Raw genomic sequence first — 18,356 nt, 5'->3', positions numbered from 1 at the left:
CAGACAGTGTTTTTTTACAGCAGGTATCATAATTGAGTGGCAGTTGATGAAGCAAGATGGAGAATGAAGTCCATTGTGTATGTAAATTAGCCTCGTTTTCACAGCAAGACAAGGCACTGCTCAAAGTTCCCTCCTAGCCTCACCACATCTTAGTTTGACAAATCGAACCCAACTGCATCTCGCAGTCTTTATTCGCAATGTGTCAACTGATCGTTTGATATATGTTGATGAAGACTGTGAGTTGTTGAAAGCTCTTCAACAAAAGTAGAATTTGAGTTTATGTTAATTACTCCTACTGAGTTTAACAGGTTACACACCTTAAACCTAAGGAAACCAGTAAAATTTTGCTCTGTTTTTGGTCTCTACCACCTCTGAAGGGAAATACAGGGATATGCTGCCTGACGATTGATCCCACTGATTTTGTTGATGTCCTGACTTTTCAACAAACATCAACATGAGGAGATTTCTCTTTATTCAGTTGTGAAATATCGCCACATATATTTGCATTCATGGTCACCAGAGAATGAATCGTAATAACTTTGGTGATCCTGAAAACTTTTGACTGGATTCCGAGGAAATTTGGAACAAACATACATTCATGAGGATTGATCGTAGTCCCATTGATCTCCTGACTTGTCCTTTAGCGCCACCAACAGTTGAAATTTGAAATGGGTACACTACTTGTCTCTATCATTTCATAGAATGAATGATATATTCTTACACTAAACCTTTTATCTATTGAAAACATATAATAATACAAACAAAATATGCTTTTTTAAGTACTAATTACAGATGTTAGCACCCTACCAAGCTGAATGAATATGCTGAGCAAAACGGTTAACCCTCCTGTATCACAATAAGTAGGTTCCGGGATTGAGCAACCATGGCCTTTCTGTGTGGCATTCTCTGATGGTTCCTCCTCCCACAGAACAAAGACATGCAGGTTCGTTTAATTGGACCCTGAACTGCCCGTAGCACGGATGGTTGTTTATGTCTATGTGTCAGCCCTGAGATGGAGTGACGATGCACTCCGCCTCTCATCCACTAATGAGGATTGTCTGCAGCTCCCCTGCATCCATCAAAGGACATGTGGTGTAGATAATGAGTGGATGGATTTTAAACCTTCAGCAGGTCTGCACATAACATGCCAGGAACATTACATCTCTGGTGCACTCAGAGAGAGCCACTCAGAAAGATACGAATTGATGACATCCACCTATCTTGTCACATGCTTTGACACGTGTTCCTGCCCTCCGACACGTTTGCTGCCCACCTGAGGCACAAGTTCAGAGGTTTGTACAGTCGCTTTCCTGTTTTGACCTTTGGCCCCAGATAGAGTTATTCTTTATTATATTTGGGTCCCTGTGACCACTGCATCCTGGATGTGCTGTGGGAGTATTCTGGTGGATTTATGATGGTAAATGGCCTGCATTTCTATCCAAGACTTTTTAAGAGCAGTACAAAGAGCTTTAAAAGGCCTCCAATTACCCACACACCCTCCCAGTATGTTTCCTGGTTCAAGTGCAGCTACTTTTAAATCCCGATCTCTGAAAGCTTAAACACATAACTGGTCTGCTGCTCTTTGTTCGCATGTCCTCCTCTGTGATTGCTTTATTTATTTATTTCTGAAGTAAAATTACCTCGACTTCTCAGTGTGATGCACGAAGAGTGTTCTTCAAAATGTCAAGTTTTGTCACAAATGTCAACCAATATACACTCTTAATCGCTTATATACAATTTGAACTATGATAGATTATGATGAGATGACGGCCCACAGTGTTCCTTTACCGCCATCTACTGGACACAGTGAAAAACAGCAATTCGTTTGTGACAATATTCTCTCAGTAGCTCAAACTATAAAACACTACAGTGTGGAGCCCCAACATTTAAAGAGGAGAATGACTCTGGTTATGAGAATCTCTCCACAACCTTCTGATTTTGTTCCCATCTACAAAACTCTTACAATGAAACGATGCAACCGTCTGTAGCTGGAGCTCTGACAGTTCTCAGAGTTTGATCATAAACACATTCAACAATAACTTTGTATTCGCTGCAGCTCTTGAGTTTACTTCTGTTTTCATCTCGTTCCTCAGCGTTACTTGTGTGAACAGAGTTCCCCAGGAAACGTCACGATGCAGAGCTGCTGCTGCTGCTGCTGGAGGAGCCAGTTGTGATAACTCTTATATATTATATTCCAACATCACAGACAAAATAGACGACGAGAAATGCAACAGCAAATAAGAGAACGCAACAACACATCCCTAAACACAATGACAAATAAGAGAAAGCGACAACATATCACGAAATAAAACTGCAAATAAGAAAAAACAACAAATAAAAAAACATAATAGCAATAACTTCTAATGGAAACGGTGGGTACCTGCTATCTACAAGGCTTGTCGTGAAATGATTTGTTGTGTTTTCATATTTGTTGTGTTATTTATTTGCCATTGTGTTTTAAATTTGTATTATTGTGTTTTGTCTTTTCATTTTGATATTTGCCGTTGTGTTTTCTCATTGGTCATTTTGTTTTGTGACTTGTAGTGACTGACACTGACTGACTGTATTTAAAAGGTCACTAAATGTTTTGTTCCCCACATCATTTCATAGTTAAACCAAGTCTGTATTTTAAGAGATCCTGTCTTTATATCTTCAGATCATATTGCGTGATTGATAACAGGTTTGCATAGTAACATATTTGCATCTCAAGGGTTTTTGGTGTCAGTGTAGGTCTCATCAAATCAGTCCGAATTAAAGTGCCGAGCAGAAAAAAATATTCATTCACATGTTTCCATTCGCATACTAGGATATTTTCATGATGTGTGAGTATATGTGAACATTTCCTCACCTCAGGTCTGAGAATTTTGGTTCTTCGCCCCAAATAGAAATAACTAGAGATTATTTTGTGTCATTTGAAAAGTTTTACAGAAAATGAAAAATCCGCCCTGTGCTGCGTTCTCTGATATTTATCTATAGATGATTCATTCTATCAACACATATTCATAAAACTGTTTCTTCAACCACCTGGAAATCTAATGATTTTCTCAGAAGTACTTTTTCACACTGATCTCTCAAAACTGTACATGAACCAACACTTCCATCTAGTGGCTCTAAAGCAGAACTGCATGTGGGATACAAAGCCATAACTACTGATTTTTATGACACAGTTCCCAACAAATAAAGTTCTTAACATTTAAATCACTATTATTTTCATCAAAAAAGAAGCTTTTTAACATAATAAAAAAAACGACAGCACAAAACAGAGCTTTCAATTTTTATAAGACTTATAAAAAAGAAAAAACATAACACAATAACCAAGGCATGTCATACATTGTGTTTTTTCTTTGTTTCTCTGAGGAGTATTTACAAATAGGCTTATGTACAGATACAATAACTCAGAAATGAAAAAAAAGCTACATATAGTCTAGCACAAACAACCAGTTAGCATAATGATAATATATTTGTTATGTACAATGTAACTGGCAAGGCTAGAGCAAGAAGGAACATAAAGATTCTGCAAAAAGGTTTAAATAACTTCAAGTTTCGTTTCGTGGAGGTTTTAGTCCGATGGACGCAGATTTCCAGAAACGCTGAAGAGAAACCAAAAAATCTGGTCGAGCTGCAAACCGTGTAGTGTGGCCGGGAAAAAGTACAGGATGAGCTCTAGCCGTTGGAAAAGTCGACACAGACGACGAAACAAATGTGGCAACACAGAACGATCACTTCTATGATAAATGCCCACTTATTTTTTAAGAAACTTTGAAACATTACCTCGGGAATATCTTTTCCGCATACAAAGTGGTATCCAGCTTATTGGCCTTTTTTTTTTACTTCTTTGAATAACAAATGTGCAACAGGCAGAAAAAACAACAAACAATAGGAAATATGAACACACTGTTCATCTGGGGGAAATGGGGGGAAATGGAGAAAAGGACAAGGACAGTTCATAGAGTAAGTTTCTTGGACTTTGTGGTTGAACTAAACATCTTAGGTATTCAACAGTAACTTCACAACATTCTGATGCCATTTAATTTTCTTTGCGATGAAATCCACAACTCAAAAAACCTACTATCGGGTTATGTTTCGGTAAATAAAAAAGAACAAACTTCATTGTAACTGCAAAAGAGTAACTCATTCATCACCTAGTACCTTGAGGTCCAAATATAATGAAACCAGTCAGAATAGCGACGTCAACTGTTTGAAAGCTAGCTTGTTTGAGGAAAGATCGGGCTATTCTTCTAGGTTAGCATTAGTTAGGCCTATTCTAATTATATAAAGCCACTATTAAGGAAAAGTGTGGCCCAGACTAAGGCCATTTGTCCTGTTGACGTCTCCAAGTGCATAAAACGCTAATGCTACTTCACGACGTTCATATAACAACACTGTAGGGCTCAGTCTCCTCCCTTGTTTACATTTCAGTTTAGTGTGTCCATTTTGGAAGGAGGAAAAAAAAAAACATTCACAACACAACACAACACAGGCTGCGGTCAGTGCCGTGGTCACTGAAGTACCCAAAGGCATGTCTCAAAGGGCACCCGTCCACGTGCACTGCTTTTGACAAGACTTGAACTGTAACCCTGAAAACAGGAGCACCCTAAAAACTCATTGTCATTGTCATCTTTAAGACCTTAAAGTAGAGCAGCGGAAATCGGAATTTCTGTTCTTGTTTGGCTGAGAATAAAAATGCCATCAGGAGTCAAATTAGAAACCATGTTTAAAAACACAAACCACGCTACCAGGAAGGTAGAGTGAAATTCATGACCGTCCTCTCAAAATTAGTGCATTTCCTGGGCAGCAGGGTACCATTTGAGAATCTGTTCTGATCAGCTCGTCTAGCCCCCTCCCTCCCTCCCTCCCTCACTCTGAGATGCCCCCTCTCAGCAGACGGTGAGGGGCTGTGGGTCGCTGTCACGCCGTTGGTTCTTCTTCAGCAGCTGAATGCGGTTGTGGCAGTAGAACTTGATGGCACGCCAGTCGCGGTGGTTGCTGACCAGCAGGGGGCACTGCTGCAGGCAGCGCTCACAGTCGGCCTTGGCGGGGACTCGGAGCTCGGTGATGTTTCGGGTCAGGTGCTCCTCGACGGCCGCACGCTCCGCCTCTGACCAGGGACGCTTTAGGACGCCTCGCTTACCTACAAAAATAGAAGAGACGAAAAGGAGTTAGAGTTTACACGTCTTCTAACAGCTTCTGTAACACCTCTGCCACCACACACCCTGTAAACACATTAAACCACAAACACTGAGATGTCAAAACTCACAGCTCTTGAGGATCAAACTTGCAAATGTGCACAGGTCCCTGAAAATGTTGAAATTATGCAGGGAACAGTAGAAACATAGCTAATACTTAGCTAAAAAAAAGCTAAGGTTCATTCAAGTTCATTCTCTGTCTGCTGATAAAGATCAGCTGATATGATGAAAAGCTGCAGCAACTAGATGACTGTCTCTTCAGTTGTTATCAAGGCTAAGAATAAACTTTGAGCCTCCGGGACTTGATTAATTAGAGAACACATAGGTGAGGGGCACTCACTGAATTCAATCAAAAGAAGAACATCTGACATTTAAATTGCTAGGCAATAGATTACTGGTGTGTTCAGAACCCAACATATAGCTTAAGTTTCCTACGGTGAGATTACATACAAAGTCAACACAAGGATGCAAATAGACATAGCTTCCAACCTAGTAAGTTGAAAAGTTTTCAACTTGAGTAAAAAGTAGAATTACTGCACTGAGGTTGTATGCCTCCGCCGAACCCGTGAAGTTTTCATGTACAAATTTCTACATACTTTTGTTTTCCAGATTTATGTCTTTTTTGTGTGTGAATTTTTTGAAACACTGTGACCTTTACCTTTGACCACTGAAATCGAATCAGTTAATCAGTGAGTCTAAGTGAATTGTACCAGATGTAATGAAATTCCACACAGTCCTAATATATCACATTCACAGGGACGTGAGGTCACCTCCAGGCACCAAAATCAAATCAGTTCATCTTTGAGTCAAAGTGAATGTTTGTACCGAATTTGAAGTAATTCCCTCTAGCTTATCTTAAAATATCATAAAACATAAACATACTTTGTACCTTGACCTTTGACCCCCAAAATGAAATCCAGGTGAATGTTTGTGACAAATGTGAAAGAAAGTAACAAGGTCTTTCGATACACATGCCCGATCAATCAATCACTAAGTCTCAGCTGTCAATTGTGAAATTTTACCTAGTTTGAAAAACACTGAAAAAATCTAGGTCATACAAAATACCTAAAATAACAGAAACCCTCTTTGAGAAAAATGTATTTGACATGTAATTTGAATTTTTAGGGTTAGGGTTATGTCCAATACATTAACATAGAGGAGGCTGGCTTTATACTGCAGCCAGCCACCAGGGGGAGATTGAGACGCTTTGGTTTAACTTTTAGGGAGCAGTCATGTCATCCATATTTATCAACAGTCTATAGTCTAATTATAACTGACATGTCATGTACTGTATTTGTCTGAGAACAGGCGAAGAATTTTACAGCTGCTCAAGAGTAGATACTGACAATCGTTTCTTTTATTTCTGGAGGCTTTTTAATAGTGTAAGTCACAGTGTTGTTTATTAACACTTATTGATATACTATAAATGAAGCATTTTAGCATGTTTGATTTATAGTCATTTTTACAATTATTTAATAAAGGTTCTGTAGTGTTTAACAAACTGTTTTAAATGATATTTTATCTTAGATATGTTTTTTTGTTGGGTACTTATACCTTGAATCTTTCTGTTGAGGAAGCAAGGCCATCCGTGTTACTAGCTCTCATTGGATAACTGATTATGATTTAGCCTTCTTGTTTTTTTTTACACATTCCGTAAATCAACCTGATGAAAACCCGCTGCCAAAACACACTGGGGAAATAACGGAGATTCTTCCAGTCGGTCAACTCGACTTGCCAAGTTGGGTTTTTTACAAATTTGCATGATATTGTAACTAAGTTCTCAGGGGTTTAAACTAACTCACATCAATACTTCAACAGGGGACATATTGTGACTTCAAATGGTTTAAAAACTAATTCACACCTTTCGTTTGAAGGCAGAATATTTTCCATATATGCTTCATGGATTCGGCAGCCATGTCAACCCCGCACGTTGAGTTTAATGTGCCCTCAGCCCCCTGCTCAGAAAACAAGCAAGCACAACTAGGAATAGAGTTTAAAGAGTTTCCTTAGATGTTTAAATTACACTGCTGCAGCACACTTCACTGACTGATGAAGATGTAGGCCACTTACAATCAGATCTAGGTCATTTTCAATCAAGTCACTAGCTTTACTCGTTTCATGTATTTGCTGTGTATATTTATCCATTGAGGTTTTTTTTAATCTGATTTACAAATTAGAAATGTAAATAATTGTATCTAAAATAGTCACCTTCCAAGGACATAGCTTTATTGTTTTTCAAGCAGAGGATCCTGACTGAGACAGTAACGTTAGTATATCAGTCTCCTATCAGCTATCATGACAGAATGAAGTCATCACATATTCCCCCTGTTAGGATTTTTTTTTTGCTAGTTAGTCCTAACTCTTTTTAAAGGGTTAAGGACAGAGGATGTCACACCTTGTTAAGCAATTGGGATTTCTGAATATGGGCTTTACATTCTAGACATGAACATACTTTTTGAGTCTGTTGTACGTGTTCAGCAGTGTTTATTTCCCACAGTTCGACCAGTGAACCTTTCCTGCTGAGACAATCATCTACTCTTGTGTTTCACCCTCAAATACGGACTCAGAGCAGTTGAACCACTTTTGTTATCATGATTTTTCTCCTCTATCTACATTGATACTAATGCCAGCTTGTATGCACAAACACACACTCAGACACTCAAGACAACCACGATTACTACTACTTATTACTGCTTTTTGGGGCTTTCACACCTACCTTTTTGTCCGGACTTTCATAATGTACATTCTAGTTCAAACCAAAATTTGTGAAAGGTGCCTCAGACACGTTCCAGACCAACGGACCAAGGTTTTATTTAGCCAAGAAAGGTGGTCTCAGCCCGGATCAAACTGAACCATGACACCATCAGATACCCGTCTACAAACAAATCAATAGTATAGGTAGAAGGAGCCCATGCAATAGGCTTGAGTCAGCTCCCTAAAGTGCAATGTGAAACCAAATCTAATTGGATCAAATGTAAACACTGTAATAAAAACAGGTGTGAAAACACCCTTTGTCTCATTTTCTTAGTTTTTCCTTTTGCGCTTCAGTTCTAAAACCTAAACAAACCTGATGTGAGCTGACCTGAGCCTCTCCTGCGGTTTATAGGTTGAGCCGGAGGAGGCGGAGGGGTAGACTGGGCGTTCTTGAGCTTCTTTGGTCGTCCCACCCGCCCATTGTTCTTGCCCTTCCTGACATAGAGCAGGGTAGGTGTAGGAGTCGGAGCAGGAGCAGGGGTGGGTACCTCTGGCTTCTCCTTTACCTGCTCCCCATCAGACTCTCCCTCTGAGTATGAGTCTGCAGAGTTCCCTGACATAACTGGAACGAGGGAGGGAGGGAGGGAGGGAGGGGGGTTGCCGGGAAAGAGGAGGTAAGAAAGGAGTGGAAAGCAAGAGAAGAACTTCATTAGTCTCGTCTGTTACCAATTTACATGTTTCCAATAAAACTCCATTCACACACAAACACACAAACTGGAAGAGAAGTTATTATCCTTTTCCAGCCAGAGTTTGTTTGACACCACAGAGAAAAGGAAGATACAGTTTGCCTTGGACGACAAAACAAAACATCTGTCCCACTCATTCGTTCAGCTCTTCATCGAACTCACCATCCAGTTCCAGGCAGATGTGGTTCAGGCTCATTCCTCTGAACAGGACTCCATCTCTCTCTCCACAAAGCACGACTCGGCCCACTCTGCCCATCAGGCCTGGGTCTTGGCCAATTCCGGCACAGCTCTGTGTCACATGGTACTCCCTCTCGAGGAAGTGCTCCAGCCTCTCCACAGCGCTGCCTCCTGGCTGCCCAGGCTCCTCTCCTTCACCCAGAAGCAACAGCTGGGTCAGGATCGCTACCTGGCGGCGAACCCTGGTCTGAGTCAGGGCACGGGGATTGCGGGTACCGCTAGAGCGGGCCAGGCTGCGGAGGAGATCAGTTCCTCGCAGTGGTGTGGCGGGGGAGTGGTAGGGCCTGGCAAACACATACGGGTTTGCCGGGTCGACTCCTACATCCTGCCGTGTCTGCAGTAAGAGCTCCAGACATGGCTCACAGTGAGGGGGGAGGATAAGGGGCTGGACTCGCCCACGTTTACCCTGAACTCCAACTCTAGGGAGATGAGGAAGGACAAGGCGTTCAAAGGGGGACAGAGAGGCCTCCAGTGGGGTGAGAGCTGGAGGGGCACCAGGTGGGACGGGAACGGGGCACTGGGGAGTGATGCGAGCACGATATTCAGCAATGGACAGTTTGGAGACCTCGCACTCACGTCGTCGGTTGTACAGGATTAGGAGAGCCAGACTGGAGTGGCAGAGAAGGCGCCAGGCCTCGGCTGACTGCAACTGCCGAGACAAGGACAAAAAGGCAGAGTGCTGGAGACGACGAAGGTACAGGACCAGAGAGGACAAGGACGAGAGCAGGGGCAGCAAGTGGTGACGCCCTGAACCACTGAAAACAGAGAGAGAGGGAGTTGACGATTAGTATATTGATTTGTATCATAAGTGAACCTATGAACCTTCCAAATTTATGATTGTGATCTCTAGATCTGTTTGATTTTAAATAATTATATGATGCTATAAAAATAGGGTGAGACAGATGCAAGAGGAAGTACAAATTATAATTTTGTAATATGTTTAACTCACACTCACAATCTCATGAATGTGCTCACAAAGCAGACAAAGAACAACTTACCTCAGCAAGTCCTTATCTTTATCCTCGGCACCACTCTCATCGTCCACCTCCATCACTCCATTCTCCTCCTCCTCTTCCTCTTCTTCCTCCTCTTCCACATCTTCCTCCTCTTTTGGTGTCTCCATCTCTTTGGCCAACTTGCTGCTGTAGGACTGAGGACACACCACCTCTACATCGTCCTCCTCTTTGGGCCTCGTTACCTCCACAACCTCCACATCTTCTTCATCTTCATCCTCTTCATCCTCCACCTGTGGGTCTTTCTTAAACCTCCTCATTGCTCCCTTCCTTGGCTGCATCACAGCCACAGGGGGTGGGCTCCTCTTAAGAACAGAAACTGGCACTGCATTCTGTCCTCGTGGAGGAGTCAGCAGTGGTGGGGTGGAGGTCCTTCCAGAGGAGGTTGGGGATTGGTTGGCTGCTGTGAGAGTGGGTGGAGACATGGAGAGGTCCTGGACGCCACTCTGAGGAAGATCTGAGCTGCGGCTCTGTACCGCGACCTGTGACGACCTTGAGTGCTGCTGAGTGTGTATGTGAGTTGTGGTAGGGTTTGTGCTGTGTGCATGCAGGCGCGGCATTTGTGTGTAGCGCTCGACAAGGGCCGAGCACACTTCTGGTTGGTGTGCGTGGTGTTTGTCTAAGTGGCGTCCCAGGGAGCGAAAGTGGCGGCCACAGTACTCACAGGTTTGGCGCATGGAGTCTATAGACACTCCTCCTCTAGGGACACTTGTGTTGATGTTGCTTGTGCTGTTGGCGCCGAGTGGAGCCGGAGCTTTGAACACAGGCTTAACTGGAGACGAGGAAGACGAGCAGGGTGGGGAGGATTGCGCCGGAGGATGGGATAAAGGGGGTGGCCTGTTGTGATGCGGAACGCCGGCAGGGGAGACTGGTGAAGGGCGCCCGGGTGGCATCCGATTGGGGGTCTTTTTCTTTGAAGGGGTGCCGCGCCGTTTCTTGCGGCGACGTAGTGCACGTCCACGAGGACTGGCGTTGTCCTCATCCCCGGCATCTGAGTCACTGGCATCAGAGTGGGATATGGGGGAGGAGGAGGGGGATAGGGACCAAGAGGGGGTGACGTAGTCCTGCTGCTGCTGTTGTTGACGCTGCTGAGCTGACAGAGAGAAGGGCTCATCCTCCTGGAAGTGATGGAGAAAATATCATCAATTGCCATTAGAAAAAGCTAAACTTTGAGTTAACCAATGGCTGGAGTTGATATGAAAAGGTAGCAAAAATCTACTTAATCAACCTTTCTCTCTCTTAACTTTCTTTTTCTTTTCTTACTCTCTACCTCTATCACCACAGCCAGGTGTTGCCACATAACTTCACTTCCTGCTATGAGTCTCTGCAGTGTCAGGTAATGACATACTGTAGCAATGGCTGCAATCATTTTGGTTGAAGTTGTGCACTGCCTCAAAATATATAAAACAGAAACGCTACTGATTATAGCCACTTTAAGTAATATTTGTCTTTATGCTGATAATCGGCACTTACTATTAATATTAAGAAAACTTGGGACTGCTAGCATAGTAAGTTCACCAGCTAACATTTAAGGGGAACAATTTAGGATAGTGTGATTGCTTTCTACAACAATGGGTTTAAGATTAAATTTGGGTGTTACCTTTTTGATATTGTTGTTATTCTCAGTGTCAGAGTTACACTCGTGTTGCACTGGAGACACGGTACCACGGAAACCCTGCAGGACACAGAGCAGTTGCATTACAACATCCGGCACATCCTCATGTTTGCCATCACAATCAGCCAAGCCATCACTCAGAGAGCGGGAGGACAACCCACCGGTTAGTCGTGAGCACAGGTTGATTAGGACTCAAAATCTCACACTTACACGCCAAACAAAAGCAGAAAGAGAGATATTGCTTTGTAACATTGTCAACATCTCATCAGTCAGAAATGGGGGGGGGTCAGAAATTGATTTATTCTAGTCATTGAATACAATGACTAGAATAAATCAATCAGCCAATAATATGTTTCAGAGGAAGTATAAACAACCCTGGTCCCACATAAACCTCTGATGTCAAATTGTCAATTCAATTTCTGTGAACAGATTCTGGTTTCTTAATCTTTTTGAGTAAATTGATCTGATCTAATGAGATCCATTAAAAGAACAGATGTCATGTAATAACCATGGTTACTGTTGCTAAAGCACTATAGGTAGAGAAGAGAGAGAGAGAGAGAGAGAGAGAGAGAGAGAGAGAGAGAGAGAGAGAGAGAGAGAGAGAGAGAGACCTGGAGCTGAGCCATCACCATGGTAACCCCGTGCCTTGCTTAGCTGTGTTTGTGTAGTGTGTGTGTGCCTGTGTGCGTGTGTGTCTGTGCGCGTGTGTGTGTGTGTGTGTGTGTGTGTGTGTGTGTGTAGCTGATCAACACTGTGAATACACATATGGTTGCCTATCTGAAGCCTTTACGGGATGGAGGCTTGAGGAAAATTGAGGAGTAATATCATTTCTTTGACTTGACCTAATGAAGCGATCAGAGTTGAAGTAGAATTTAGGTTTAGTTCAGGTAAGAAAAATTATACTAGGAAACTTAACAGAATAATTTGACAGTGTATAAATGATTTATAGGCACTGACCAGGTTCTCTCCCCATTCGGTCAAACTGTAGTCCACAGTGATCTCCTCCCCCTTGGTGATGTCCCGGATGGCGATAACAACCAGCCGCACCTGGCTGCCACAGTGGACCTCCCGAATGCGGCAGTTTGGGGAGGGAGGGAAGGAGCTAGCTGTTGGGGCCGGAGCAGAGGCCGTTGGAGCTGCCGGAGCAGTGGACGCGGGAGTCAGAGACGGGGCCTGAGCCGAGGTTGCCGTGGCGGGGGCAGGAGCGGGGAGCGGTGTTGGGGTTGGTGCTGAGGAAGCTGGTGTGGAGGCCGAGCAGGAGCTGATCTTGGATCCAGTGGAGTCTCTCTCATGAGCCTGCTCTGATGGACCACTGGGAGGTGAAGAGGGTTCAGGATTCATCAGTTTCCAAGATATTCCGACAAATTTCTGTTATGTTACAGACTAAACTAAGGATTGGTTCCTGAAAAAAGTACTGAAAAAACTGAGCACAAGAAGCAGCGTTTAAACAGACCTCTGATAACTATTTAACTATTTATTAACCTGCGCACACACACATACACAAAAAAAACCTGTCTACTCACCAGTTGTGGGGCACAGACTCTGTGTAAAAGGGTCCATCCAGTGTCAGACGTTTATTCTCTGCTGCTTCCTTACGATCACCTGAGAGCACAGGAACAGTCAGTATAAAAGGATTCCATATAAGTGTAACACACACACACACACACACACACACACACACACACACACACACACACACACACACACAGGTCATCACCCGATCTCCTGAAGCACATACACAGGTGCACATCGCAGCACATATGTAAGCAAGCACACACATACACTCTCTCACACACACACACGCATGTATGCACAGAAGTAGGTCACACTCACTTGTACATGCTCCACCCCCATAACAATCTCACACACACACACACATTCACAGTTGATGACAGTAAGAATATGCCGTGCCGATAAAACACACACAAACACACACCTGGACTGAAGCTGTGTTCAGGCACGCTCTCCTCCTCCGTGTGTGTAACAAAGACTTTTACAGGTGTCCCTTTCCGTTTCCTTCCGCAGCCGCGCCTGCAGAAAATGCACACACACACACACACAATTATCATTTAATCAATTGGTCTGCTGACCAAACTTCACATCAATCAGGTCAGAGAGTGATCAATAAGCTGATGGCCACCTAATGTGTCAATACAAACTGAGTTTAAACCTCACATATAAGCAAACAAAATATCAACAAATAAAAAAACACAGTGACAAAGACATAGTAGTGAGACAATGAAAACCAAAAACGCTCTTTACTGTGTATAGCTGGAGCATGAGATAAGTCTAGTGAAGGGTTTTACACTTTTTCTAAACCCTGCAAAACTCCCTGTGAATACATTCCCGAACAAACAGAATTTTAACATTTGCCATCTTTCCTCACCACTCATCAGATTCAGAAATTCAATCAAACCCAGCATTAAAGTCCGAATGCTCACACACTGCCCAAGAAGGTTTGTTTGGTGGCTACAAACAACCCCGAGTGGTTAGAGGTAACCTCTCTTGCATTTCAGCCTAGGACATTTATTTCACTGAGCTGTCAAACTTTGATGTGTGAATGGGAATATTGTCCCCTTTGGACACCATAGATTTTTTCAGTCAACAAAAACTGTCTGAATGAAAATAAAACAACCTCTACTATATAAAGAACTTCATTTGAATGGTTGACACTGCATGTTATGAATTCAATTACTTGAAGATGTAAAATAAATCAAGACCCAAGAGGTCAGAAGTGTGAGTAGTGTAATGCTTCACAAACTGTGAACATCAACAGTTTCATCACTTAAAGGTTCAAGGAGGAGACACACAACCAACTAAATCTGTTTTAAACATTATTTAGACGGATCAACACTTAATCTATCTTGATATGATTTTGTAAAAAGTAACCTCTATATAATAACCACACTGACAATTGCACAATTCTGCTGTCTAGTTAGTGTTACTAGCCGAGTGCTTTGACCCCTGGATCACCACTATGGGAGTGTGCCATTACCCCAGAGAGCTCGAACACCGCCACCTGTGTGAGCCCAGAATGGCTAGCAAGCAAGATTATCTTCTTCAGACTAAATCCATGCCAAAACCACCACGCTCAGAACGAGCCACGCGGATCCTGCCTCTGCCGATTCTGGGCTCGTTCTGCTACCACAGATCTCAATATTGTTTTCCTCAGTCTATTTTTTACTCACATGACATTGGAGGCTCTTAAAACTAGGCCATAGGAAGATCGTGCTTTGGATTTTGAAGTGTTCATTACTGTCTGTGTGGTGTGGTTACGTGTGTGTGTGTGTGTGTGTGTGTGTGTGTGTGTGTGTGTGTGTGTGTGTGTGTATGCAGACAAGAGAAAAAACCAAACAGAGGAGAAGAAAAAAGGAAAGAAGAAAAAAACAAGGAAAAGGAGAAATAAAGTGAAGCAGCAGAAAACAGACAGAGCGAGAAAAATTTAAAGAAAAAAAAAAAGAAGAAAGACAGACAGAGAGAAAACAGAAAGAGAGAAGGGGGAGATACTCATTCAGCAGAGATATCAACCAGACCCACTCTCTTTGTATTGATCCGCTCTACTCCCATCTGGACTCGTGATACCAAGCACGCATGTCTGTGTGTGTTTAAGCGAGTGTGCACAAAGAGTGTGCACCTGCATTTATGCTCACGTGTGTAAAAATTATTTATTTTCCTCACGAGACGCTTTTCTCCTCAACTGACCAAACAAACCTTGGCATTGAAAATAAAATCCAACATGACGATAACTAAGAAACTGTGATAAAGCTCCAGCGTTCAAATAACCGGTAACGTGTGAGAAGATGTCTACTTCAAAAAAGAACATTTCATCAGCGCTGACAACTAACTAAGACGTAAATCAAACTGTTATTCACAAAACTGTAAAGATCACAAGACTACACAACAAATAGCTCAACCGCCTTGATAACACACTGATTATCAACAGCAACCACAATACTCAACAACACACGTGTGTCACAACACACTGTTGTTACTGATGAGTATGCTTGACTGTACTGTAAAAATCACAGCAGTTTTAGATCTGTATTTTCAAACAAAGGGCTGTATACTTAACCTATCTTGAGTCAATGTCTGCTTACGAGCCTTTCAGTAGCTCTCATGGAGCCACAATTCAATGTCAAACTTAACTTACTTTCGGACATGCACTCAACGGCTGTATGAAACTCCTGAGAATGTCCGAGTGAGCCCATGTGAGAATACAGCAGTATATTGCCCAAAGAATTCACCGTGAGCGAGTGGGTGTGTTGATGAAGTTTCTAACACCCGACAGACGCAAAACTGAGAAAAAAAAAGAACGAATAAAAATAGCTCAGGGTGAAAAAGAGACGCCATATTCATATTAGATGCTGACGAAAATGTCAACTTAGAAAGACAACTGGATTCGAATGCTTTTGGTGATAAGAACTGACGTCAGGTTTGATGCTTGGTGCTGTAAACAAAAACACGATTTCCACAGCGGAATTTATACATCCTGCCTCCTGCCTCAACAGATTTTCCTGCAGTTGTGAACACTCCTGCGTTGTTCATATATGACAGTCTGGATAATGACCAGATGCAATTATTTGGACATTATAGTTAATGTCTGATTTCGACAACTGGGCAAACTCTCTGTACTGATTAAGACGTGAAAAGCAGGTAAAAACTCTTTAAAAACCCGACAAGGTGACAGTGAGGTCACATGATTCTGACAAATCAAGCTCATGTCTAAGGGAATTCACTTTCATACACAACTTGTCACATGTGCAACACAAACGTTGTAGCTTTCATGTACAGAATGGTTGAATATTTTATTTTGCTGAGCTACAACAGGATGTGGTCATATCTTCACAATACAGTTCCAGTGATATTCTTTAATACAAATCATTAGAGGTTCAGTTGTCTGCCACAGTTGTTCACGCTTACATACATTACACAGACAGGCTGAACTAACAGTCCTGAGCTGCACTCCCTCTCCACAGGTCAAGGACTTTTCCCAGAAAAACATAGTTTTCCTCAGAGTTTATATTTTGCTGGATTATTTTGGGTTTTCTGAGCGAGTGTGTGTGTGTGTGTTCAGTTCTGGTTCAGTGAGTTTCTGAGCACTTTGTTGCCAACCAAATCTGTCTCACCTCCGCTCCCTCAGTGAGCTGACCCTCAATCTCTCCCTCCATTTCTGTCACATTTTGTCTCACCCTCCAGATCGATTCTCTCATTCTTCTCTCCCTTCTTCACGCCAGCACTCACACACACGCACACACACACACACACACAGCCCCCTCCCGCCAACCCACATGTATGCACAAATACACAAACAAGTCCATACTCAAGACTCACATATGCGTGAGCAGAAATACAGACACACACAGCGTTCACACACACACACAGCATTCACACACACACACACACACACACACACACACACACACACACACACACACACACACACACACACACACACACACACACACACACACACACACACACACACACACACACACACACACCCCCCTCTCTGGCCCACATGCATTCACAAACACACACATACACCCAGGCACGCAAACAGCCACACATACACGCACTCACACACACACTTACACACACACCCCTCCCTCTCAGGCTTACAGGCATGCAAGCACACTCAACCACTCACACACACACACACACACACACACACACACACACACACACACACACACACACACACACACACACACACACACACACACACACACACACACACACACACACACACACACACACAGAGAGAGTACACACAAATATCCTCTCTCTAGCCAAGCTCACATGCACGCACACACACACCCCTCCCCCCTCTCTCTAAAGCTCACATGCGCACATACACACATAGGAAAGCTCACTCAAGCACACACACATCCTCTCTCTCTCTCTCTCTCTCTCTCTCTCTCCCCTGTGCTCAGTTTCTTTCTGCCTCTCTCTCTCAAATAACCAAACCCACAGTCTCATGTTCCATGTCTGACACACACACTTTTCTCTCTCTGACACACACACAAAAGAAAAGCAAGCACACATACAATCTGCACATTACAGATTCTCAGAGTCATGCATATCTGATACAACATATTCTCTCCTCACACACACACACACACGTTCCATACAACACATTCACTTCATTATTCTTTCTCAGTCACAGACAAACAATTAGAGTGCTTACGGATACAAACACACAACCTCCTGTCACGCAACTGTTTCAAGTCCTCACTCCACATACGTTTGGATCACACACAAACACCACTCACACACACACATGTACAAACTCACTCATAAGACTCTTGTACACTCCATCCTTCATGCAGAACGTGTTCTCTCTCTCTCTCTCTCTCTCTCTCTCTCTCTCTCTCTCTCTCTCTCTCTCTCTCTCTCTCTCTCTCTCTCTCTCTCTCTCTCTCTCTCTCTCTCTCTCTCTCTCACACACAGAATCCTCAATAATAAAACAGACAGAAACACACACCATCAACACCCCCTCCTTCTCACATTTACCATACCACCCACACACACAGTGCACATACATTTCTTTGGAGCATGCGTACACACAACACAACACACACACAAACTGTCCTTTCCTCTTTCATAAACAAAGTAGATGCATAAACACTCTCTCCTTCCCTCTGCATGACACACACAAACACACTGCCCTTGTCTAGGAGCCACACAAACACACACACACACACACACAAACCTTGTGTCTGTCTCCCCCTTGACACACACCCCTCCCTTTCTTACTGACTGCAGAACAAACACACACACACACACACACACACACACACACACACACACACACACACACACACACACACACACCTCCTTCCTGAACAAATACACAAACACACAC

General features: G+C 43.0%; 1 protein-coding gene across 2 annotated transcripts in view; it reads right to left on the bottom strand.

Annotated features, from left to right (window-relative positions):
• Positions 1-3,262: 3,262 nt before the first annotated feature.
• Positions 3,263-18,356, bottom strand: part of si:dkey-117m1.4 — a 17,997-nt gene continuing 2,903 nt past the window's right edge. Inside the window, exons 2-9 of one of the 2 annotated variants that reach the window (XM_035177276.2) lie at positions 13,428-13,522; positions 13,015-13,093; positions 12,449-12,803; positions 11,477-11,551; positions 9,862-10,994; positions 8,789-9,618; positions 8,254-8,502; positions 3,263-5,131 (exon numbers count right to left, since the gene is read on the bottom strand). In XM_035177276.2, the coding sequence (XP_035033167.1) occupies positions 4,878-5,131; positions 8,254-8,502; positions 8,789-9,618; positions 9,862-10,994; positions 11,477-11,551; positions 12,449-12,803; positions 13,015-13,093; positions 13,428-13,522 (3,070 nt within the window). In that variant the 3' untranslated portion in view covers positions 3,263-4,877. The remainder of the gene's footprint in view (positions 5,132-8,253; positions 8,503-8,788; positions 9,619-9,861; positions 10,995-11,476; positions 11,552-12,448; positions 12,804-13,014; positions 13,094-13,427; positions 13,523-18,356) is intronic. The other variant, XM_035177284.2, reaches the window with a different exon arrangement.

This window comes from Hippoglossus stenolepis, chromosome 2 (assembly GCF_022539355.2).
Source record: "Hippoglossus stenolepis isolate QCI-W04-F060 chromosome 2, HSTE1.2, whole genome shotgun sequence".
In the NCBI taxonomy this organism is placed as follows: Eukaryota; Metazoa; Chordata; class Actinopteri; order Pleuronectiformes; family Pleuronectidae; genus Hippoglossus; species Hippoglossus stenolepis.
This window is presented reverse-complemented; position numbering and strand designations above follow the sequence as displayed.